The sequence below is a fragment of the Castanea sativa genome, chromosome 5, assembly GCF_040712315.1.
Source record: "Castanea sativa cultivar Marrone di Chiusa Pesio chromosome 5, ASM4071231v1".
In the NCBI taxonomy this organism is placed as follows: domain Eukaryota; kingdom Viridiplantae; phylum Streptophyta; class Magnoliopsida; order Fagales; family Fagaceae; genus Castanea; species Castanea sativa.
In genome coordinates, this window is record NC_134017.1 from 58,686,703 (window position 1) to 58,713,616 (window position 26,914).

The following is a 26,914-nucleotide window of genomic DNA, read 5'->3' on the forward strand; positions in this document are numbered from 1 at the left end:
TTGGGGCAGCATTGCTGTCCCAGAATTTCTTGTTGAAAGGATCAGAAAGGCACCACAATACCTGACCAGGGATCTCCTACAAGTGTTCTACTCTGTCTTTCAAAATATAAGAAGATATTCAAAAAAATATTATTATTGTCAGTGAATCTCTTGTATGTAGGCTGTGTAGAAAGATATTGTGATATTCTTTAATTAATCATAATCATTAACTTATCAAAATTAATTCTAAATCACTATTCAGGCATTTCTTTTCAAATTTCGTATGATACAGAAGATGAAAACAGAGTTGCTAGTATAAAATATGAAGACATACCGACATGGTTGCAATGGTTTTATTATATTCTATTATGTGAAAATATTGGGTTGCTTAATCCATATCCTTGTGAAGGTGCCTCTCTGCACTGATGACCATCCTAAAAAGTGATGGAGAAATATGGTGTTCAAGTGGCTTGTGTTATTCATTTTGAGATGATGTTAGCTGTTAATTCAAACAATTTCTCCTGTATTGGGAATAATATCCTCTTAGATATATATAAGCCAATGGCAGGTCATCAACAGTCTATTATCAATAGAATATTTCTAATTCTTTTGTGAATAACATAGTGACAAGCTGTGTTCCAAAATGAACTAAGCAATCTAATTTGTACCAACCTGTATGCTCTGATATGTTTTTCTTTGTTCAGGAAAAGGTGTTTCATATTTATATAATATCTAAAAACTGAAGCGTATCATTTATAGTTGATGTGTTCCTGTTGAGCTATATTAGCATAACATTTCAATCTATTTTGGTCCACTTAATTCACATTAGTTGTAAAATCTATTAATAAATAATTAAATGCATTAATTAATATTAATCAAATAATAAGATCTTTTAAATAATGCATCTTATGAATGTTTTCATTTAATTTTTTTTAATAGTAAAAAGAACATTTAAATGATATCATTTACTAACCAAAAAAACTACAAAGTGACATAATTGGTTAGTTATACATCAACAACATATTAAGCAAATTCCTCATTATTTTTTAGTGATACTATAGTTAGTACAAATTACATATAAGTCTTACAAAACTATATAATTTCTAAAAGATTAAGCATAATATTATTGGTTGCTACGCTCCTTCTAAGTCAATTCAGCGTAGCATTTCAGTCCATTCCATCCACTTTGGTCATTTAGTCCACTTCAGTCTATTCGGTCCACTTCAGCCCATTTGGTCCATTTCAATCTTATTCGGTATATTTTGGTCTTATCCGTTCTACTTTGGTTTTAATCAGTCTAATTCGGTCTTATTCGTTCCACTTCGGTTCATTTGGTCCATTTCGGTCTATTCAGTCCAATTAAGTCTTAGTCGCTCCAGATTAGTCCAAAAGAGAAGGGGGAGTGATCGTTAGCATTTAAAAATTTTTCCAAAAAAATTACAATTTAATAATTGCCAACTAGAGTGCTTCCTAAGATAATACCATTTTCCTTGCCTTCCTCTTGCTTGTCTTAATCGATTTATTATTTTATGTAACGGTTGTAAATAACATCCCTATCTATGTAAGAGGGAATAGTATGTTGTCACTATACAAGATATCGCCTCTTCCCCCAATGGAGAGAGAGAAAAAAAGTCAAATTACTATTTTGGTTTTTCAACAAGATAATGTTGGCAGCTCATACAAAACACCCACACACTATCTAGTTGAAAACAAAATTAATGTTTTGTTACGTACTGTATCCAAAATCACCAGATTGAATCGACTTTAGCCGACCGGATCGAAACGGGCAAAATGCACTTGGATGGACCAAAATTGAGTCCAAGATGTAACTAATCTCCTAATCTGATATGTAATTGACCCACGTCTACTAATTATATTTTGCACTTGGTTAATTCTATGAATCACATGGGACTTTACAGGGCTATTACTATTTACTAACAGGAGACTTGCACTTTAGATGTTCTGTTTCACAAATGACTTGAAGTAACTGAAACAACCATGCCCTATACATAAAAATCCTTATTTTGGAGCTCAGGCTCTCTCAAAAACTCACAAGAAACACACACTCTCTCTCTCTCTCTCTCTCTCAAAACCTTTTTGTAGAGACATCAATGGCAAACCAAGATCAAGATATGGTTGATCTTCACTCTGCCAGAGTTGCCAAGTTATACCATTGGATGTATATATTGCATGCACAGACTCGCAAAAATATCATGCATCTTGAGTCACTGCAGAGTATTACACATCCCTTGACAAAGTGGTTCACTGACTTGATAACAAAGCCTTTTTTCCCAGCAGAAGATACCGCCAGATTCAGGGAGACCGTGAATGAGGTTCCAAATTTGTTGAAGAGTATCAGTGATACAGCGAGGAGGCAGTACTTAGGTAAGGTGATAAAGGCCTTCGGAGAGATGATGGGGTCTGACTTATCATATGATCGAGGTGATAAACTCGAACAAGAGGCTAAAAGATTGGAACAAGATCCCAGCATAATGATAGCTGCAGCAAGTGGTGGTGCAACATTCAAGAAAGAAGAAGGTCGCGAGGCTTCAGAGCAAAGAGAGCAAATAATGAGTAAAAGTGAAGAAGGATTCAAGAAAGAACGAGTTGGTGGAACTGGAAAGAAGAGTTCGATGGAGTGCATAAAAGAGTCTAAAGAATCTGATAAAGAATTTGGGGTTCTGAATGTGATAAAGGTTCAAGCAAATGAAGTTGGGATTATGCTGTCTCGTTTGATCGTTGATTTCATGTTTCTGATGTCAGGGAAAGAACAATGGGCAGAAAAGATTGAAAGTTTCAAGTCTGAACTCAAAGGTGTCAATATTAAAAATGAGAACTCCATGGTGATTAACAAGATTATCACTCTACTGGAAAAGACCAAAATTGATGAACTAATGAAAGGAAAGTGGGATGGTATGGAGCAAACAGAGCTAGATGAAAGCACTCAGAAGGAAAGCTTGAACAGAAGAAGCCCAATTGATGAGCTATTTGATAAATACCTTGAGAAAGCTCTAGATCTACTCCAACCTCAAATTATTGAGATATCTCTGCGTTTGGAATCTATTATGAGTAATCCATTTCTTCCCGAATCACAGAACTTAATGAATGTGGCGCTGTCCGAATTCATATGTGATCTCAAGAAATATGAGGAGAAGCTGAATGGTATTAGGGAGGATATTAATAAACTGAAGGCAATGGTTTCATCCAAACAAGAACATAAGGACGAGAAGATGACTGAGACTTGGATCTTTGTAGAGTCTATGATGGCTGAACTGTGGAATCAATCAGAATATTCATACAAGGAGTGAAAGGTTTGAAGCTCAATTTAAAGGATCTTGTAGAGTCCGAAGCTGCCACGCAAAGGTTAAGAAGGTGCAAAGGTTGAATAATGATAGATTAGATATAAATTTCTGTTCTGTTTACAGATTTGGTGTTGTGGGATTTCTTTAGTTTTGTTGGTAGTAGTACACAGATTTAAACACCAATTGTAGTTGGGAAAATGGATTGAATGTGTAAGCCTTTTCCAAATAAACATGTTTTTGATAATGGTAGATAGTTAATGAGGAATTTGAGTTCTGATTTGCTCCCTCACTTATTACCCTGTATTTTGCTCAATGTCCCCAACTTGGTCAAAAGATTGAGTGAACTTTTGTAAGGTTCTTGGATTCTTTTTTAAGTTCTGAACTTCAATGGGAAGATTGCATGTAAATTTGGGTCATTTTAAAGAATTTCAACAAAAGTATCAAACCTATCTCATTTTCAAAAATGTGAAAGAAGAAAAATTAGGTTAATATTCCATTAGTTTAGTTCAGAAAATTATCTTAAAATGTCTTGGAGTTTGACAGAACAATGATAGATTAGATATAAAATATTCGAGACACGCCCAACATGGTTTCAATGGTTTATTTCTTTTTATTAAGTTAAAAAACTATTGGGTTTCTTAATCTATTTACTTGTGATGGTGCCTCCATACACTGACAACCATCTTAAAAAGTGATGGAGGAATATGATGTTCATAGAGGTGAGTTTCAGTTTGAAATAAGTCATACTTTACTTGTCTCTAGATTCCTGGAGGTTCCCTTTACGGAAGGGTAACTTGCTTTTACTATAAAATAATAAAAAATTACAACAAATAGTTAGCAGCTTAGAACTTGTAAGACATTGACTTATTCCCAACTCAGAAGTCATCAACTCACTACTCCACTGGGTGTGTTTAAATATTTAGCTACAGCCAACAGGTGCCTTCATAAGTTCATTTACATTCTGATTTGAAATACATACAAGACTGTGCTCCACTCAGTAGTCTATTATCTCAGCAAAACCAAAGTGCACCAAATAATATATCACCCGCAGTTGATGCTATCTCTCACTCATAACTGAAAATAACTGAAACAACCACTCCCTATAAAACCCTTTATCTCGATGCTCTCTCTCAAAAACTCTTCAAGATTTCTGCACTAATTATTCACTCTGTCCTTTATTTCCCAAACATACAAACACCCTTCTCCCTCTCAAAAGCTCTTGTAGAGATAGATATATCAATGGCTAAACGTAAACAAGATCAAGACAAGTTTGATCTTGACTTTTCTAGAGTTAACGACTTGTTTCATTTCATGCAAGCATTGCATGAACCGACTCGCCGAAAGAGCACGCATATGCTGGCACTGCAGATGAACATACAAGACTCGAGAAACAGGTTCATCGACTCTAGAACAAGGCCTGGCTTTCAAGAAAAAGCTCCTGTGAGAGTCAAGGAGAATCAGGGGAGCTACAATGAGTTTCGAATTCTATGGAAGCGTCTCAATGATACTCTTCTTGGGGACCGCGGAGGTAGCAACCCTGCCGGAGATAGCAGAGATGCAGTGTCGAGACACATCTTTGGATTATTTTTGATAAAGGAAATTGAAGAGAAGATGGGGTCAGACTCATCAGTTAAAAGATTGGAACAAGACTTACGCACAAGTATAACAATGGCTGATGCAAGTAGTGGTGCAAGAGTCAAGAATGAAGAAGGTGTTGAGGTTTCAGAGCTAAATTTGCAAATACTGAGGCGTAAATGTGAGGAAGGATTCAAGAAAGCACGAGAGAGTGGAAAGAAGAGTTTGATGGATTGCGTAAAAGAGTGTAAGGAATCTGATAAATTATTCAAGGTTTTGAATGCTATGAAGGTTCAAGTAGCTGAACTTAGGATTGAGATGTCTCGTTTGATGATTGATTACATGTTAATGATGTCGGGGAAAGAACAATGGGCAGAAAAGATTGGACGATTCATGTCTAAACTCAATGGTCTTAGTATTAAAAAGATTATCAAGTTACCGAAAATGGAAAAAATTGAGGAAAGAAATCTGAAGAAACTCTTGAAAATAAGAAGCCCAATTGATGACATATTTGATAAATTCCTCGAGCAAGTTCTAGATCTACTCTGTGATCAATTCATTGTGATAGCTCTGCATTTGGAATCTATTATGAGTCATCGACTTCATCCAGAATCACAGGACTTTATGAAGGTGGAACTGGCTGCCTACAAATGTGGTCTCAAGCAATCTAAGGAGATGCTGAAGGATGTAGGGGAGAATATTGATATATTGAAGGAAATACTTTCATCCAAACTAGATTGTAAGGACGAGAAGACGATTGACGATTTGCATTTTATGGAGTCTATGATAGTTCGATATTGGAATAAATGAGGATTTTCAAACAAGATGGAGTGAAAGGTTTGAGGCTCAATTTCTTTGCTCTTTTAGTGTGTCCAAAGCTCCCAGCAAGGGTTAAGATGGTTCAAAGGTTAAATAATGATAGATTAGATATAAATTTCTGTTCTTTTTTACTGATTTGATGTTGTGGGATTTCTTTAGTTTTTTTGGTAGAGTAGTACACACTGCTAGTCAGTTGTTTGGTGCAGAGATCTAAAGATCAATTGTAGTTGGGAAAATGGATTGAATTTGTAAACTTTTTCCAAATAAACAATTTTTTGATAATGGTAGATAGTTGAGGAATTTCAGTTCTGGTTTGCTCCCTCCCTTGTTACCTTGTATTTTTCTCAATGTCCACAACTTAGTTGAAAGATTGAGCGAACTTTTGTAAAGGGTTCTTGGATTCTTTATAAGCGTTGAACTTAAATGGAAGATTGTGTGTAAATTTGGGTTATTTCAAAGAATATCAACAAAATATCACCTCGTCCCCCAACAGAGAGGAAAAAATAAAGTCAAATTACTATTTTGGCCTTTCAACAAGGTAATGTTGGCAGCTCATACAAAACACCCACACACTATCTAGTAGAAAACAAAATTAATGTTTTGTTACATACTGTAGCCAAAAATCACCACATTGAATCGAATTTAGCCAACCGGATAGAAACGGGCAAAATGCATTTGGATGGACCAAAATTGAGTCCAAGATGTAACTAATCTCCTAATTTGATATGTAACAGACCCATGTGTACTAATTATATTTTTCATATGACTAATTCTATTTTGCACATGGTTAATTCTATTAATCACATGGGACTTTACAGGGTTATTACTATTTGCTAACAGGAGACTTGCACTCTTGATGTTCTGTTTCACAAGTGCTTTACATGGTCCATGATGAATGATATACATACAAGACCCTCCACTCACTAGTCTCTTATCTCAGCAAAACCCAAAGTGCACAAAATAATATATCACCCGCAGGTGATGCCATTTTCACTCATAACTGAAAATAACTGAAACAACCATTCCCTATATATATATATATATATATATATATATATATATATATATATATATAATCCTTATTTTGGAGCTCAGGCTCTCTCAAAAACTCACAAGAAACTCTCTCTCTCTCTCAAAAGCTTTTTGTAGAGATATCAAGAGATGATGGGGTCTGACTTAATGGATGATCAAGGTGATAAACTCGAACAGGAGGCTAAAAGATTGGAACAAGATTCCGGCATAATGATAGCTGCAGCAAGTAGTGGTGTGACATTCAAGAAAGAAGACGGTGGCGAGGCTTCAGATCAAAGAGAGCAAATACTGAGGAGTAAAAGTGAAGAAGGATTCAAGAAAGAACAAGTTGGTGGAACCGGAAAGAAGGGTTCAGTAGAGTGCATAAAAGAGTCTAAAGAATCTGATAAAGAATTTGGGGTTCTGAATGTGATAAAAGTTCAAGCAAATGATGTTGGGATTATGCTGTCTCGTTTGATCGTTGATTTCATGTTTCTGATGTCAGGGAAAGAAAATGGGCAGAAAAGATTGAAAGTTTCTAGTCTGAACTCAAAGTTGTCAGTATTAAAAATGAGAACTCCATGATGATTAACAAGATTATCACTCTACTTGAAAAGACCAAAGTTGATGAACCAATGAGAGGAAAGTGGGCTGGTATGGAGCAAACAGAACTAGATGAAAGCACTCAGAAGGAAAGCTTGAACAGAAGAAGCCCAATTGATGAGCTATTTGATAAATACGTTGAGAAAGCTATAGATCTACTCCAACCTCAATTCTTTGTGATATCTCTGCGTTTGGAATCTATTATGAGTCATCCACTTCCTCCCAAATCACAGAACTTAATGAAAATGGCACTGTCCGACTTCATATGTGATCTCAAGAAATATGAGGAGAAGCTGAAGCGTATAGGGGAGGATATTAATAAACTGAAGGCAATGGTTTCATCCAAACAAGAGCATAAGGACGAGAAGATGACTGAGACTTGGATCGTTGTAGAGTCTATGATAGCTGAACTGTGGAATCAATCAGAATCTTCATACAAGGAGTAAAAGGTTTGAAGCTCAATTTAAAGGATCTTGTAGTGTCCAAAGCTCCCACACAAAGGTTAAGAAGGTGCAAAGGTTGAATAATGATAGATTAGATATAAATTTCTGTTCTGTTTACAGATTTGATCAATGTTGTGGGATTTCTTTAGTTTTGTTGGTAGTAGTACACACTGCTTGTTAGCTGTTTGGTGCAGAGAATTAAATACCAATTGTAGTTAGGGAAAATGGATTGAATGTGTAAGTTTTTGTCAAATAAACAATTTTTTGAAGAATATTGTTATTGTCTGTGAATCTTTTGTATGTATACTTTGCAGAAAGTTATTAAGAAACTCTTTTATTAATCATAATTATTATCTTATCGAAGTTAATATGAATAATTTTTCTGACATTTCTTTTCCAATTTAATAAGATACAGAAGATGGAACTAGTATAAAATATTCAAGACACTTCCAACATGGCTTCAATGGTTTATTTCTTTTTATTCAGTGAAAAATTATTGGGTTGCTTAATCTGTTTACTTGTGATGGTGCCTCCATATACTGACGACCATCTTAAAAAGTGGCGGAGGAATATGATGTTCACATGGCATGTGTTTTTCTTGGATTCCTTTTAAGCGCTGAGCTTAAATGGGAAGATTGTTTGTAAATTTGGGTCATTTTAAAGCATATCAACAAAATTATCAAACCTATCTCATTTTTAAAAATGTGAAATAAAAAGACAGAATTTGGTTAATATTCTATTAGTTCAATTCAAAAAATTGTTGTAAAATGTCTTTTGAGTTTGACAGTATATTTGGTATGCGTGGTCAGAATATTTGACATAAATTGGCTTCTCTTCTGCTAAGTGGAACTTTTATGAAGCCTAACTCTGATATAATGGAACCTGTGTGCATGACCCAATATATCAAAATTGTGTCAGACTCTTGTAAGCTTGACCAATGGTGTTGATAACCAGTAGGAAAAGTACATGCCCGCTGTCAAACTACACTTTGAAAGCAGCATTTCACGTGGACAATACAGTAAAACCTCTGCATCTTCTTTTTAATGAATTCTAAGGAGCAGTATTGTGCCAATCCATGTTCTGCATTTAGCCTTTCTCATAACAAATTTCTCAAATAAACACCGTCCACACAGCTGCAGGTTGTTGCCTTTATAAGCCATTACTTCATCATGCATAATGGTAGTGAGTTTCAGTTTGAACGATGTCTTCCTTTACTTGTCTCTAGATTCCTCGAGGTTCTCTTTATGGAAGGATAACTTGCTCTTACTATAAAATAATAGAAAATAACAACAAAGAGTTGGCAGCTTAGAACTTGTGAGTTGTGAGACATTGTTTTATTCCCAATGCAGTTATTATTGTCCCAGTTTGTCAAAGTCATCAACTCAGTATTCCACGGTGTGTATTTAAATGTGGGTATAGCTAACCTTCTCACAGAGAAATGAGAGAGATGTTAGGTAATTTGATTTAATCCAAAATGAAGTATTGCAATTGAAGAGTGCCTACCATGTTGAAATCCAGCATCAATCTAGTACATTGTTCTAATATTGATATTGAGAGTTGAGGGTGAGACTACAATGCTAGGTAGTTTACAAAGCCAAAAATTTGGAGTTTAGACATGGTTATCTACCACACATGTATAAAGGATAAGCAAGGTCCATACTCCATACCCTTTTTCCCCTCTATTTTAGAGCACCAAAATTCTGAACTCCTACACCATATGATATTTATAGGTCAAGACTTCATCATAATGATCGAGGGGCAGCAACAGAGTTTCAGGTCATTGATATGGGACGTGCTTAAAAACCGCTAAAGATATGGAGCTGGAACTCTTCATGTTGGTTGCAATAGAATTCAATTGAGGCATGAAAAAAGCAACAGCCAGGTAAACTGATGCAGTAGGCCATAAACTACTACCTTAAATACACTGAGGTCAGCCAATTGAAGTTGTACTCGAAAATAAAAAAGGGATATCTGGCAGAGGATGCAAAAAGATCAAAGCACAATGCAGAAGGTGGAAAATCCTGCATGCAAGCACAGCAAACAACAAATGGGCAAGGAAATTAATATTGTATGCAAAGCAAACAACAAAGGGGCAAGGAAATTAATATTGAATGCAAAGCAGACAAATCAGGATTGTATATGGAGAAAGGAAGGACCAGAAGTCCTAAACCAGATCCTTGCCTCTGATGTATTCCACACTCAATAAATAAATATATATATCTACCTTTTAATTAAAAAAAGAATCCTTGAAAATTTTTTTAAATCTCAATGTGTTATCCCTTGGTCCCTGTATGGTAACTATACAAATGACAATTTCTAATGTGACAACTTTATTTTGTAAACAAGTCCTTCAAAAATATTGTGATCCTTTAAATTTGAGTTTTGGAAAATCAACATGTGAGCATTATAAAGACATAAAAAATGTCTACCACATCAGTATTTGCTATTTGCTAGTGATGATAAGGTAATAAGTCAAGGGACACAACATTTTTCATAAATACTGAAATGGCTTACTGTGATTGGTACAACAGGTACTGCAATTTATAGAGCAGAGTAGAGAGATACAATTACATACAAATTCTATACGAACAAAAATAACTCACCTAACTAAACCATAATAAAAACCTTTAACGTAACTAATGTCCTAATCTGATATGTAACTTGATCAATTTTGCACATTTTTCACATCTTGCACGTGGTTAATTCTATTAGTCACATGTGACTCTACAGGAGACTGAGTTGCTGCATGAAATTAAGCTATCAATGCAACAAAAAAAAAAGTTATTAACTTTATATAAATAAAAAAGAAAAAAGAAAATAAAATCTATATAGTTTAGAATTTATCCTCTACTAGAGTCACCAAAAATATTTAGCTACACCAAAAATATCATAAGTTCATTTACATTCTAATTGAAATACATACAAGTCTCTCTCCAGCAAACCCTAAGTGCACCAAATAAAATATCACCTGCAGGTGATGCAATCTCTCACTCATAACTGAAAATAACTGAAATAATCATTCCCTATAAAATCCTTTTATCTTGGCTCTCTCTCTCTCAAAAGCTGTCAAGATTTCCCAAACAAACACTTTCTCCCTCTCAAGTCAAAAGCTTTTGTAGAGATAGATATCAATGGCTAACCAAGATCAAGACACGGTAGATCTTGACTTTGCCAGAGTTAAAAAGTTGTTTCATTACTTGGAAACATTGAATACACAGACTAGCAAAAAGATCATGCACCTTCAGTCACTGCAGAAGAATATAGAAGACTTTGAAGAGGTTGTTGACAGGCTAACAAAGTCTAACTTTCGATTTGAAGATCTTGTCAGCTTCATGGAAACCGAGAATGAGCTTCACAATCTAACAGAGCTTATCAGGGATATTCATCTTGGAGATGATGAAGGTTTCAACCCTGCAGGACTAAGCAGTGATGCAGCGAGGAAGCGGTTCTTTGATAAGGTGATGAAGGCCTTGGGAGAGATGATGGAGTCCTATTCATCACAAGATCAAGGTGATAAACTCAAACAAGAGGATAAAAGATTGGAACAAGCTTTTTGCATAACGATAGCTGCTGCAAGTACTAGTGGTGTAACATTCAAGAAAGAAGAAGGTGGTGAGGCTTCAGATTTAGAAGAGCAAAAACTGAGGAGTAAATTTGGAGGAGGACTCAAGAAAGAACGAGACAGTGGAAAGAGGAGTTTGATGGAGTACATAGAAGAGTGTAATGAATCTGATAAAGAACTTGGCGTTATGAATGCGCTAAATGTTCAAGCAGTTAAAGTTGGGATGGAGCTGTCTCGTTTGATCGTTGATTTCGTGTTTATGATGTTGGGGCAAGAACAATGGGCAGAAAAGATTGGAATTTTCAAATCTTCACTCAAAGGCTGCTGTATTGGAGATGAGAATTCCATGGTGATTAAGAAGATTCTCAATCTGCTGGATATGGCAAAAATTGATGAACCAATAAAAGGAAAGTGGGCTGGTATGGAGCAAACAGAACTAGATGAAAGCAATCAGAAGGAAAGCTTGAACAGAAAAAGCCATATTGATGACCTATTTGACGAATTCCTCGACCAAGCTCTAGGCCTACTCGGTCGTCAATTCATTGAGCTAGCTCTGAATTTGGAATCTTTTATGAGTCATCCACTTCTTCCCAAATCAGAGGACTTAATGAATGTGGTGCTGACAGAATTCAAATGTCATCTCAAGCAATCTGAGGAGAAGCTGAAGGGTATATGGGAGGATATTAACAAATTGAAGGCAATGTTTTCATCCAAAGTAGACCGTAAGGACGAGAAGATGACTGAAGCTCAAATCTTTGTAGAGTCTATGATAGCTGAACTGTGGAATCAATCAGAATCTTCATAGGAGAAAGATTGAAAGGCTTGAGGCTCAATTTTCCTACTCTTGTAGTGTCCAAAGCTCCCACGCAAAGGTTAAGAAGGTTCAAAGGTTGAATAATGATAGATTAGATATAAATTTCTGTTCTGTTTACTGATGTGATGTTGTGGGATTTTTTTAGTTTTGTTGGTAGTAGCACACACTGCTTGTTAGTTGTTTGGGGCAGAGATTTAAACGCCAATTGTAGTTGGGAAAATGGATTGATTCTGAATTTGTAAATTTTTGCTAAATAAACATGTTTTTGATAATGGTAGATAGTTGATGAGGAATTTGAGTTCTGGTTTCCATATTTTGCTCAAGGTCAACAACTTACTTAAAAGATTTGAGTGAAAATTTTGTAAAAGTTTCTTGGATTCTTTTTAAGTGCTGAACTTAAGTGGGAAGACTGTAAATTTGGGTCATTTTAAAGCATATCAACAATTGTATCGAACCTATCTCATTAAAATGAGAAAGAAGAAGACAAAATTTGTTAATATTCTAGTAGTTCAATACAGAAAATTATCTTAAAATGTCTTGGAGTTTGACAGAATATTTGTCTTGGTATGCATGGTCAGTCTTGGAAGGACTGGAATTTGAATGTGATTCTCTTCTGCTAAGTGATACTCACAATGGCATGTTTCTAATCCCCCAAAAAAGAACTTCTATGAAGTCTAACTCTGATATAATAGAACCTGTGTGCTTGAACTTAAAATATTAAAGTTGTGTCAAGACTCTGAATTCTTGTAAGCTTGACCAATGGTGTTGATAACCAGAAGGAAAAGTTGATGCCCACAATAAAACTACACTTTGAACATGGACGATACAGTCAAACCGTTGTATGTTCTTTGTAATGAATTCTAAGTAGCAGCATTGTACCAAACCATGTTCTGCATTTAGCCCTTCTCAAAACACATTCATCAAGTGTGCACCACCCACACAGCTACAGTTTGCTGCCTTTATAAGGAAAACTTGCTTTTACCATAGAATAATAGAAAATAAAAAATAAATAAATGAATGAATAAACAAATGTTTAGCAGTTTAGAACTTGTGAGACATTGTTTTATTGCTTCTGCATTTATCGTTGTCCCAGTTTCCAAAAGCCATCAACTGGGTATATTCCCTGGTGTGTGTTTAATTGTGGGTTTAGTTACCTCTCTCACAGGAGAAATTGGATAATTTGATTTAATCCTAAAAGAAGTAATGCAATTGCAGAGTACCCCATGTTGAAAAAAGTCCAGCATCAATCTAATCCATCATTCTAATATTGAGTCATTGGGAATTGAGAGTGAGACTATAATGCTAGGTAGTTTACAAAGCCCAAATTCTGAAGGTATGGTTATCTTATCTACCACATATAAAGGACAAGCAGTTCCATACTTCATAACTTTTTTTTCCTTCTATTTTAGAGCACCAAAATTCTGAACTCCTGCACCAGATTATATTTATTGGTCAAGACTCATCATAAAGAGCCAAAATCCTATAATCCCTTGAGTTGTTTTCGCTTGGAGCATCAATGTGGAAGATGGAAAATCCAGCATACAAGCAAAGCAAACAACAAAGTGACAAGGAAATTAGTATTTTATGCAAACCAGACAAATGAGGATTGTATATGGACAGAGGACCTACCAGAATTCCTAAACCAGATCCTTGATTATTCCATACTTCATGAACAAATTTTTTTTCTTTTTTTTTAATCATGTATATCTACCTTATATCCCCAAAAATAAGTCCTTGAAATTTTAAACATGCCAACAGTTTACCCTTTGGCCCCATTACTACTTTACAAATGACGATTTCTAACGTCACAACCATGTTCAGTATACGTCCAAAATAAGCGTGGTCCTTCAACTTTTAATTTTAAAAAATCAACATGTGAGCATTCTAAAGACATAAAAAATGTCTACCACATCAGTAATTGCTATTCACCTAGTGATGGTAAGGTTAAAAGTTAAGGATACAACATTTTTCATAACTATTGACATGGCCTCTTGTGATTGCTGCACAGTAAAAATAATGTCAATGATGGATCCAATGAAAGAATGTTGCTCTATCATGTCAAAAAAAAAAAAAATAGTCTCTATTATTACTCGATGGAAAGGTAAATAAGAATCACACTAAGGACTAAATTAAAATAATCAATATTGCATGCATGAAATATAACACATAATTCAGGAAACAAGATTGTGTTTTGGCTCTACATATTTCACTTTTTGTTACCACCAAGCTTCTCCCCAACAAAACCCACACGAATAACTTTCACTTCTTCCTCAGAAGTATGTGAGAAAAAAAACAACAAAATGCTTACCTCGCATAGTGAGAGGAATTTAAATATACCTGGTTAAACTAAAAACTACTTTTATTAATCTTTTTATGAAACGCATATACATTAGGAGCTATGAACCTATATAAAGCAGTGGGAAAGTGAAATAAGAAAAGAAAAAAAAAATCCTCTCTGATTTACTGGAGACTAGGGAACTACCTATTGCTCAAGGGACAAAAAGAAAATTTTGACAATTCTGTGCCACAAAACCCTCCAAGTTGCCATGCCCATACAATTGTAACTATTTGGCTACTCTCATATATATAAGCTATGTATCTTCTTCAAAAATCCTTCTTTAGTGACCCTAAAAACCTTGCTAACATCTCAAATAGAGGAATATCTTTTAAAGCTCAAATATGCCAGTATGTTCTTTTATTGTTTGGTTATTTTAATAAAGGCAATGGATGCTCGGCAATGACTCCCAGAAGATGCTGCAATAACCAAACATGCAGCAATAGGAACAAAAATGAATTATGTAGCCTTGCACCTGTTAAGCAAAAACAATCAGAGAATAAATTAAGTAATATTATCAAGTAAAGTAAAAAAGTAATAATTTATTTCAAAAAATAAAGCAAAAATAAAATAAAATCTTTCCAGACATACACTAAAGCCAAAGTAATATGTCAGTCATGTTGCATTAATATGACAATGTAGGAAATAAAACCACAAATTGGTCAACTGTACCTAATGAAAGAACAAATCAAACTGGTCTAGTAGATTCTCCACTCAATTCTCTTTTTACCAGCTTCAAGATTTCAATAATCTGCAACAAGGGAAAAGCTGGATAGTTAGACTGATGTTTCTATAACATAAAAAGATTAGTATATGCAAATTAATGATACAAATAGAATTGTTGATTAATAACCACAATAATCATCATTAACTTGTTTCTTTAAGAAAGCATATTTTTAAAATTTGGCCTTCTTGATATGAGTGTGTTCAATCCAAAACAATTTTATTGCCCTTTTTATCAATGTCAACCTTTTTTTTCCATTTTTAAAAGTGATCACAGACAACAAATTTCAGCAATTCAAAGTTGCACAACATGTGGAAAGGTGCGATCTTTATAATTCCGAAGTACGGCAAGCAATGTCTACAACACACATGGATTGTTTCAGGCATGAAAAGATTAATTGGTGTCAGAAAGCAAAAAAGCTAGAAAAGTTTTAAGCAATACTAAAAAAAGACACAAGGAAGGCTGCCAAAAATGATCGCTAAGAAACAATAATTGATGTTAGAAAATTAGTTGATTCCACACAATAAATTATTGTTAAGAAACAATAATTGATGTTAAAAAATTTATTGAATCCACACAATAAATCTTCTAGGCCAAGGACTAACCAAAACATAAAAGGAATGCAACCATTGGAAGGAGAAAAGAATCTTACTCCTGGATAATGCTGCAATATTGGTGAATAATGATCAAGTGCAATGTATATTTTTTCAAGAAGGCTTAGAAGAGCATCAACTTCATCACCCAATAGATCAACCTGAAATTCAAAAATAAAATCCAATAAAATTGCTACAGAAATAAAATAAAAATCCAAATCCTGAATTATATATAAAGACTACAGATGCAATTAATAATTGTTAACAACATCCTCTGTTTATTTTTCCTAACAGCAAAAATGTATCTCCAATAAGATTTGAGATAATAATTAATTTCCCAATTTACCAGAAGTCTAAATTTTATTGTCAGGATGTGCACCATTTTTTTTCTTTTCTTGTCTAATTTTTTTTTTCCAGCTAATCAGAAATAAAGATACTTTCTGGTATTGGAGAAATGGTAAACAAACATATCACCAACCACAAGAGGTAGCTCAGATATTTTTTTTCCAAATAATGTACAACAAATCTTGAAGGTAGATCCTAAATAAGTCATGCATATAATTTTCTCTCTAATTTTTCAAAGATGATTAATAGATGCCAATGATGAGCAGATCCAACTTTTTAGTCCTTTTTTGTTTGCATCTCTATTAATCCAAGCATTGGTGAAATTAGCAACTCTCAACAGTCTGGTTTTTTTACTGAGTCACATATTCCTACCCCAACATGACACAACCATTAAGAATTAGAGACTACGAAAAATACCCTAATGGCTCAGTGATGGTAAAATATTCACAAAGAGACTTAAAATCATAAAATGTAGCATTGTTAAACCATCTCATAGCATGGTCCTCTATGCAGTGAAAGACAACGGGTACTCATACACACACACACACACACACACATACTAATACTGTTAAGTTCTGTTACCAATATATCTCCAGATAAGCTTTTTATTTTTGGTAGTTGAAGATGTGTCATTCAATTCCATTTACAAGTAAATACATAATACCCTAGCATGGACTACATTATAAGACCATAAGATCAAGCTGAAATGCAACAATATGCATCACCTACAACTACTGCAAACTTTCTTATCTACATACCTCAGCTTCAGCCTTTTCAAGGTCAGAACATTTCCTTTCAAGCGTCTGCTTGTACGACAACCCTGTTCTTCGAAGCACATTAGCATTTGGGATAAGCAAATGCGATTCAGAATTCAAATTTTCCAACCTGAAAAGAAATGCACATTGTCTAAAGTGACTTTCAAGTCAATAACCTAAATCTAAAATTCACTTAAAACTTGCAGATAATGACGATGAGGGAAAAAAAAAAACATACAAAGCATATACAATGCTATCCAAATAAAGGACATATTCTAGAATCTAGATGAGTTCTGATCTTCCAGCAAACAGAATTCTTCAAGTCTCAGTTTATGTAAATCTTACTCATATATCAACATGAAGCAAATTGGTTGTGTACATAATATTTGTCTCTCCAGTGCTACCTCTTTCAGCCACTTAAAGAACTAAGATCACCATTTAATAGATCATACACATGCATATGTGGGTTTTAATGTTATAAGACACAGATATCTTATAAATTTAACCAGCTATCCTCAATGTCAATAATCATGCCAGAGCACAAAATAACACACAATAGTCACTATTAGCTCAGAGTTTCTATTATATTTTTTTAACAAAATAAAGTTTAAAAAGTTAACAATTATTACCTCAAACTGATATTTGATATATTTTCTGTTACTCTACAATCAAAACCAGCAACCGCATTTGACAATCCCTGTGCAAGAGCAATTAATAACTTCATTTGCTTCTGATGCTCCCTTTCTTTATTGTTGACCAATGACAAAGCGTTCTGCTTCTCTAGGGCAAGAGCATGAATCACTCTTCTCTCCTCATGAACTTCCGTCAACTGTTTCGTTATTAGTTCAAGCTTCTGATTTAACTCACATTTCTCCGCCTTATATTTTTCAATTTGCACTAATGCCTTACTCATTTGATCCTGTACATTATCAAGCTTTTGACAAGCTAACTCAGATCGCTCTTTCTCATTTGCCAATGCAACTGTTGTTTCCTTCGCAAACTTCTCCTTTTCTTCAATCGATTCTTCCAGTGATCGTATCTCTTGCTTTAGTCTTTCCTTATCCATAAACTCCAAACTTAAGGCTGCTTCTTTTACTTGTGCCTCCAATTCCAGAGAAACTCGAATTTTCTTTTCATCAGTATATTTCATGTTCAAGTTACTGACTTTCTCTTCAGCATCTTTCAGGGCTTCTTCGAATATAATCCCACATAGCCCTTGCATGATAATGGACTCTATATCAGAATCTTCAATATTGAAGTTGTTTCTAGGATTAACAAGATAAGCAGCTTCTTTTAATATAATTTCATAAATTTCTCTCATTATATTACACTTCAAATCTGACTCATCAGTGACGCATCTAATTTGGCCAATTAACTCCCTGAGAACACATTTATAAACATCTTCACAAATTAAAGCTTTAATTTGGGCATCTTCTACAGCACACAACAACTTTGCCTTAAATAGTTGGTGTTGAGACATTTTATCTGCAGCATCAGAAACTTGTTCTAAAAGGCATGTGACTTCCTTTTTCTTATCTGCAAGCGACTCTCTAAGCTGGCAATTTACTGAAAGAAGGGATTCCAGTCTGTCCTTCAAACTGCCAAGATTTTCAGCATTTTCACTAAATGCACATAGCATCTTATTTTCCACAAGAATTCCATCCAACTTTGAAATGAAATGGGGAATTTTTCTCTTTAATATGTCAAGCTCATTATCCTTCTTCAACGATGAAGCAGATCCCCTTTCCTTCATACACAGTATTTCCCGCATCAGTCTAAAATTGTTTTCTGTTATCTCTTGCACTTTAGACTCATGATTTCTCCTCATGTTGGTCATCTCAGTGATCAATTCATCTTTTGACATTTGCTTTAGTTTGGCAGGATCTGAATTTTCTGGAATATTACTATTTGAATCTTCATGTTTGCCATTTCCTACCCAAATCAAAGTGGACGATGAAACACTATTGCTTAAGCTTTTGCTGCGGAAACGATCAGCCTTTTTATCATTACTCCACTCCCCACTAATCTCTAAGGACCCCAGAGAAGTTAGTGGCCGACTTTCATGAATAGACAGTAATTTTGAAATGGCATCCAATTCCTGCCGTAAATTTGAGATATCATTAATCTTTTCAAGCCAATTCACATTTTCATTACCTCCAAATTGCACATTTTGATCCCAAAGTCTTTCTTCAAACCCTTCTTGAAGACTCCGAATGCAATTCTTAATTACCATACCTTCAATTTCTGCTTTAAACTGTTGCTCTTGTTGCCATGAACAGAGTGATTCCCTAGACAACTCAAACATATCTTCCACTCGTTGATGAACTGTGTCAAAAGTAGCATTTAGACTTTCAAGAATTTCATCCACATCAACCCATCTTTCGGATGCCTTCTCCCGAAGAATACCACCCAATCCCACCAGCTCAGAACCAGAATTAATCTTCCTAATAGAACTACTACCTCTTACACCATCAATTGCCATCTTGAGCTTCTTGAACTGCTCTTTAGCCACATTTCTAAGGCTCCCCAAAGATTCTTTCATTCTATCATGCTCTACAAAAGCATCTGGACAGCTATAATACATCCTGTGGTGACTTGTGCTTTTGGACTCATGGTGTGTCAAAGCAGATCCCAAAGATTCATTTTCATCTGCACCCACATGGTTAAGATGTAGCATATGCTTCAATTTTTCCACCTCCATCTCTTTCTGGGCAATTTTCTCATCTGCTTCTTGTTTAACTGCATTAACCACGCCACTTACAACAGAGTCACTCACCATCCTAGAAATAGTCAACCGATCATCGATATCTTGAAAATATGAGTCCAAATCTTCAAGGATCTCATCACCCGATATCTCACTTACTTGAATGTTATCAGCATGCTGCCCCAACCCATCACGGCACAGAGCCACACTAGCATCCATAACCCTTACGTCCTCCATAATATACCAAAAAGCCTATTTACAGCTTAATTACTTATGAGATTCCATACCAGACTTGCAAAACTGCAAATATAAAGAAAACAATAAAGAACAAAAACTATAGTGAAAATATTCAGGAAGAACTGTAAATCACATTTTCTTTTTTCTTTTTCTTTTTTTTATGGGAATAAATCACATTTTCTTTTTTCTTTTTCTTTTTTTTATGGGAATAAATCACATTTTCCTATTCTGCAATATAATGGGTACCTATAATTCTTGTTAAATATGAGCCAAATCAAAAAAGGGCCTCTTTAGTGACTGAGAAATTTGGGGAAAACAAAAACCAAAACAGAGTCTTGAATCTTGTGCATTCAATTCTCTCCATACCCACAAACTCAAGATTGAAAATTTAACAACTTAACTAACCCAAGTAGTTGTATTTGGGGCCCAAATACCCAATTGAGTTCAAAAGTCTATACCTTTAACAACCACTATTATTTTCCTTCAATTTCTCAACAACCAAACACACACCCAAAAGCTGAAACCACCAAAATGAACTGACAACTCAGCTTAAACTCATTATCACTGCTTAACATAAGCTTTTTTAATAAAAAATAAAATAAAAAAGAAATGAACTTTAGCAACATAGAATACTTACTGGTGAAGAAGATAAAACCCAAGTAGACAGTAGTAGTAGTAGGAGAAACCTTATTCTTAAGGTTCAGAAAGTGTTTGAAAATCCCAAAATAGGCATTGAAATTTTAAAAAAAAAGTTTTTTTTTTTTTTCTTTTTTTGGGGGGGTGAAGAAAGGCTGCCTGATTTTTGTGTCTGTTGGGTTTGTTATTCAGTTTTGGCTTTTAGGGTTTTGAAGAAGGTTTTATTAAAAGCTGGGGCAGACAGACCAATTTGGTGAGCGGGAGAGAAGTCCTTCCTTGTAAATTGGCCCCATAAATACCAGTAATTTACCCAAGTTGCCCCCTTTTCACTTGAAGAATCAAGTTTATTATGCTGAAGTCTTTTTGAGTTTTTTTTTTTTTTTTTTTTTTTGGAAGAGAATTTAGTTATTGGTCTTAATCAGAGAGTTTGTTTGTTGGTATTAGCAAACTAGTGCTGGGTGAATAAAATTCTTTATTGTTTTATATATATTTTCAATGATGTTATGGTTTTTCTCTTTCGTTTTTTTCTTTACCCAAGATTTATGTGGTGAAAACTTAACTTGTATTCTAACAAAGAAGAAATGAGCTGTTGACTTTGATTATAAGTCATGAAATCTATAAAGTCATCCTCTATATATGGTTTGATTATTGACTATAAATTTTGCCTTTTTTTTCTCTCTTTTATAATCTAGATTAGAGATAATAACATGGCTTTCTTTATTTATTCATATATATTGTGAGAGAATGGCTTTTCTTTATCTTTAATACTAATAAGAAGATTAAAATAATCCATTTTCATAAATCTTTGACCCAAAAAAAAAAAAAAGTTAACATAATAAGTATATTTGAATCAAACTTCTATCTTAATTTCACCTCCCCAGATTCTCAACAAAAAAAAAAAAAATTCACCTCCCCAAGTAAAAGACTTGAGAGCATTTTTTGTGATCATTTGTTGAGTGAAGAAAGCGTTGACTAATTATATTGATTAATGTGCTCATAAATTTCTCAAAAAAAAAAAAAAGTGCTCATGAAATTCGGAATTTTCAAATATTTAGTGGCATCAGTCTGGCATAGATGGGATGCAATAAAGATCAAATGCAAGTCAATGAAAGATAATATAATTGCCATTAAATCATAGCAAATTATTATGGGCCTTTCTCTTTTCTTTTTCTTTTTTTACTAATTGTGAAAAGTCTAGGAATAAAACTTCGATGAGAATAAAGCAATGAGAAGAATCAAGGATTTAAGATCTTGGGCCAAGCAAGGTACCATTTCTATATTTGTACTGTTTTTTTTTTTTTTTTTTTTTGAGTCTTACATTTGTACTGTTATTTACTGCTGTTACATTTAAATAATTGCAGCATTGCTTTATTACTTAGACCAAGATTTAGGTTTAAGAATCTTTAATAGTAATATGTCCAACTGCAGGAGCAAAAATAATTGTTTATTTAACAATCATGTTCATCATGATCACTAATAATGCTGTTTCTTTCATCTGTTTCTACTCCTTTACACCTTATATTTGTCATTTAATAGAACTATTCCAAGTGAAGACGTTTCAAACATCTGGCCCACCAACAAAAAGAAAAGAAAAGAACTTTCTTACTGGAAAGACTGGACTGTCCTCATTTTCAATGAAATTTTTTGTTTGGTTTCAGTTTGAAACTTTCAGTTGGTTTATGCTGTACCAGAAATATGAGCAGCTGAGGATTGAGACAGCAAAAAGGCTGGAGAGTACCAACATTCAAAGAGAGTGGTAATAGTTACACGCATTTATGTACAGAAACACAAAAATGATTCTACCATTTTACAATTATAACTGAAATTGTGTTTTAATCTGGAATGTATATGACTGAGTATAACTTAACGTGTACTATTCATAATGAATAGTGATAATTTTTTAAGCCATAACAATTAACCGAGCCCAAAGCCTGACATGGTTGATGATTTGTATGATGTATACAGGAGAAATATTGGACCACAGTTACAACCTTGTATAACTTTTCTCCAAAGCACCGTCTCATGTTTTTTTTTTTTTTTTACTGGATTATCAACTAAAAAAAATGTTTTTTTTTACTGTTTTAATGTATTGGGATCCTAAGCATTTATAATAAAGATTGAGCTTAACAGATGGCCCATGCACTCAAAAATCAAAATCTCTCTCTCTCTTTTTTAAAGATTTCTAAAGACCTGCTAAAGCATTGCCAACCCACCGCCCCACTTTTTTCCAATCTATGTGAACCTCATTCTCATTGACATTTACAAGATGATAAATTCCCAATGGTGGAGGGTTGCTAAAAGCTCTTGGAAATTTGGCTAAGTGTCTTCTTTTTCTTTTTCTTTTTCTTTTTCTTTTTTAGGATAAATTATAACTTACTCACATATAATTTGAACGAAATTTAAGTTGTTTATATGTAATTTGAAATTTGACACTTTATTTACCTGATGTTAGGTTAGTTAGGATTCCATAACATACATCTATCTAAAATAAGACTAAATATGTAATTTTGCTTTACTTTTATCTCTCTCATCCAAAAAGACAAAAAACATAAAAATATGAAATCAAAAAGATATTAGGGAAGTTTTTTTAAAATTAAAAGCCACTTTTGCCTAAGCTAAAGTCCATTCCATTGGTTGATCACCCAACTCAATTGATTGTGGACTCTCATTCTTCAATTCAATCCATAAACAAACTTCCTACAAGCAAATCAACGTACTAAGGTACCAGTGATTAATGATTTACATTTTTTTTGTATGGATTGGATACTCTAAAATAAATGAAGGCCGAAAGAAAGGCTGTAAGCAGTGGGCCAATGACTTTACATAGACTAATTGAGTGGAAGATTTCAAGGTAGAACATGCTTCTCAATTGAAAGGATGTATCATGTATGGTATGAACACACGATCAATGGATTTCTTAGCAAAATAAAATTAATAGTTGTAAACATTATCAGCAAATTAAAAGACAAAACTACGCTATGCTTTTCAATCACAAGCAATTATATTTGGTGCTGTGTTCAATATTGTTCTCTAGACATTGGAGGGGTATCCTTCAAAGCAGCTGTGCCCACTTCTTTAAAGATTCCCAGTTGTTCCTTCATACAAGTATTCAAGTTTATGATCATAAATCCTGTAGATGTACTACTTTAATCTAGTAGTTGAACTATAGAGTCACTCTAAAACTTAACCAGCAAATAAACAAATCAATGAGAAATTCCAATGTATTTGAACATATACAAAGGAGTATATCAGTGCATACAATCTAGTAAATCAACGACGAAGCGAGACTTCATGTAGCTGTATATAATTTTTTTTTTAACTTTACAAACATCTTTTTTATCTTATTTTGATCTTATATTTTTATGTTTTTTGTATTTTTGGATGAGAGTGACATAAAAGTAGAATCAAATTACATATTTAGCTCTATTTTTAACAGAAGTGGGTTACAAATCTCTAATTAAGCTAACCACAGGTGGGTAGTCACAAGAGGGTAAATAGTAATTTTCCCTCTTTTTTAAATAAGAACACTAAATCAAATTTATAAAAATAGGATAGCATTTGTGAAGAGAGAAAAAAGTGAAGATGGAGAATATAGGTTAGAGACGAGCCAAATGATGATGGTCTTTCATTAGAACATTAATTATTACACATCGGTGTGTACGAAGTGTGAGCGCCACGTCAATTGAAATTGTGTTTTGGACGTTTTCAATTAAATTATGAAATCGTGTTTTCAAAACATAATTTTATGATTTCAAAATTATAATTAAAATTGTGTTTTCAAAACACAATTTCCAATGTTGTGTGTACGGATGTGTACAACTAGTTATGTATGACAAACATTAATGTTTTGGTTATTTGGTATAGTAGAGATCAAAAGAGAAAGAGAAGAGAATGGATGCCAAATTTCACATAAGTCCACCATAACTTCACAATTAAAAACCAAATAGAAATATAGTGTATGAATATTTAAAAAATAATAATTTATCACTTTATCTTAAGAAAGATATGACTCAAATAATGAAGAAAAATAGATCCATTTTTTCGTCTATGACGGTCACAAAATGCATGTGGTATATATGTTACAAGCTATAGTGGACCTCTCTTTCATCTCTAAAAAAATAACGTATGTCTTTAGTATGTAATCTGAGCCCAATTGCTTTAAGAGCCAAAACATAGTCCTCTATCAACTTACTATCCCTAAGCCTCTAAGAGATCTCACATCTAACTCCTCCAAGTTTTTACAAGCTCCTTTAGTGCCAAAAAACACCATGTGTTCATCTTCACTTGCCATCCAAGTTCCATGGGCTATTGCTCGTGTGATTTACACCATGGCTCCTAGCCACATTGTGTTGTATGGGCTATTAAGTTGTCCACTAACACTCAAATCATGCTGCAATGATATTTCCAACATCGTGTGTATGAGAAAGGGCAACTATTATATCAATGGTGAACTGCAAACACTTAGAACTCAAACATGTGTTTTAGGACCATGTCCATGTGTAATCACCTCGTCTATATTTTCCAAATAAATGATGTGTGCTTTCTCTACGGTATTAGGCTTCTTAGTGCATACCAACAACCACCATACAATCTCATAACAAGTCGATAGGGGTATTTTTTACTAAGAAAAATTCTTAACTCCTTGACCCGTCGTGATAAACATCTCACTCAAGACCCAGCGGGACAAACATCCCGTTCAATCTCTTTGAGACCCAATGGGACAAGCACCTCTTTCTCCTTGGGACCCTTCATTACAATATCTCCATCGGTCTCCTGAAGACTCGTCGGGGCAGCATCTCCTTTGAGCCCGGCTACCAAGGGGCATTACTTGTACCTCCGTCGTTGGTCCTACAATATTTTACATGTTCTCCACTCATGTCTCCCTATATGGAAAGAACTTGTATGTCATGCAAAAAGACCCTACTACATATTTGTATCCTCCCAGTATGAGAAGGAAAGCCCTAAGATCTCGGGGCCTAAACTCAAAATCTCTTTCTACTACTTTACACCTTATATTTGTCATTAAATAGAACTATTTTAAGTGAAGAAGTTTGATACATCTGGCCTACCAAAAAAAAAAAAAAAAAAGAAAAGAAAAGAACTTTCTTAGTGGAAAGACTGGACTGTCCTCATTTTCAATGAAATTCAGTTTGAAACTTTCAGTTGGTTTATGCTGTACCAGAAAGAAGAGCTGCTAAGGATTGAGACAGCAAAATGGCTGGAGAGTACCAATATTCATAAGGAGTGGTCTGTGTCTGTTAGTACAAGAACACAAACACGATTCTACTATTTTATAATTATAACTGAAATTATGTTTTAATCTGAAGTGTGCACGGCTGTGCATAACTTAACGTGTGCTATTCGTAGTGCATAGTGATCTTTATTTTTTAAGTCATAACAATTAACCAAGCGCAAAGCTTGAAATGGTTGATAATTTGTATGATATATACAGGGGAAACATTGGACCAAAGTTACAACCTTGTATAACTTTTCTCCATAGCACCGCCAATCATGCTTTTTGACTGTTGATGCACTGGGATCCTATGCTTTTATAATAAAGATGGAGCGTAAAACGGCCCATGCACTCAAAATCTCTCTTTCTTTTTTAAAGATTTCTAAAGACCCACAAAAGCATTGCCAACCCACCGCCCCACTTTTTTCCAATGTATGTGAGTCACATTGACATTTACAAGATGATAAATTCTCAACGGTGGAGGATTGCTAATAGCCCTTGGAAATTTGGCTAAGTTTTTTCTTTTTCTTTTTCTTTTTTAGGGTAAATTACAACTTACTCACATGTAGTTTGACCGAAATTTAAGTTGTTTACATGTAATTTGAAATTTGACACTTTATCCACTCAAGGTTAGCTCAATTAGGGTTCCGTAACCCACCTTAGTTTAAAATATGACTAAATATGTAATTTTGTTTTACTTTAACGTCTCTCCTCCAACAAGACAAAAAACATTAAAAAAAATATATATAAAATCTTAAAGATATTGGTAAAGATTTTTTTAAAATTAAAAGCCTCTTTTGCCTAAGCTAAAGTCCACTCCATTGGTTGTTCATCCAACTCAATTGATTGTGGACTCCCATTCTTCAATTCAGTCCACAAACAAACCTCCTACAAGCAAATCAATGTACTAAGGTACCAGTGATTAATGATTTACATTTTTTGTATGGATTGGATACTCTGAAATAACTGAAGGCCGAAAGAAAGGCTATAAGCTGTGGGCCAATGACTTTACACAGACTAATTGAGTGAGAGATTTTAAGATAAAACATGCTTCTCAATTAAAAGGATGTATGGTATGAAGACTCAATCAATGGATTACGTATCAAAAGTGAATTAGTAGTTGTAACCATTATCAGCAAATTAAAAGACAAAACTACACGATGCTTTTCAATCATAAGCAATTATATTTGGTGCTGTGTTCAATATTGTTCTCTAGACATTGGAGGGGTATCCTTCAAAGCAGC

At 34.2% G+C, this 26,914-nt stretch overlaps 1 protein-coding gene across 1 annotated transcript; it reads right to left on the reverse strand.

Moving 5' to 3' along the window:
* Window positions 1-14,233: 14,233 nt before the first annotated feature.
* LOC142636698 (WPP domain-associated protein) lies at window positions 14,234-20,671 on the reverse strand. Its single transcript, XM_075810985.1, has 6 exons — window positions 20,439-20,671; window positions 17,490-19,864; window positions 16,864-16,990; window positions 15,820-15,921; window positions 15,116-15,194; window positions 14,234-14,918 (listed from the first exon to the last, which is right to left on the reverse strand). Exons 2-5 carry the CDS (start codon window positions 19,799-19,801, stop codon window positions 15,132-15,134), a joined length of 2,604 nt encoding a protein of 867 aa, XP_075667100.1. The 5' UTR covers window positions 19,802-19,864; window positions 20,439-20,671; the 3' UTR covers window positions 14,234-14,918; window positions 15,116-15,131.
* Between the last annotated feature and the right edge of the window lie 6,243 nt (window positions 20,672-26,914).

Bases quoted from the DNA above. Each gene is read 5' to 3' on its own strand.
- LOC142636698 (XM_075810985.1), bottom strand. From the start codon at position 19,801: ATGGAGGACGTAAGGGTTATGGATGCTAGTGTGGCTCTGTGCCGTGAT. The intron at 16,991-17,489 runs GTAATAATTGTT...ATTTCTTTTCAG, and splicing joins ATATCAAATATCAGTTTGAG to GTTGGAAAATTTGAATTCTG. The intron at 15,922-16,863 runs GTATGTAGATAA...TTTGAATTTCAG, and splicing joins TTGAAAAGGCTGAAGCTGAG to GTTGATCTATTGGGTGATGA.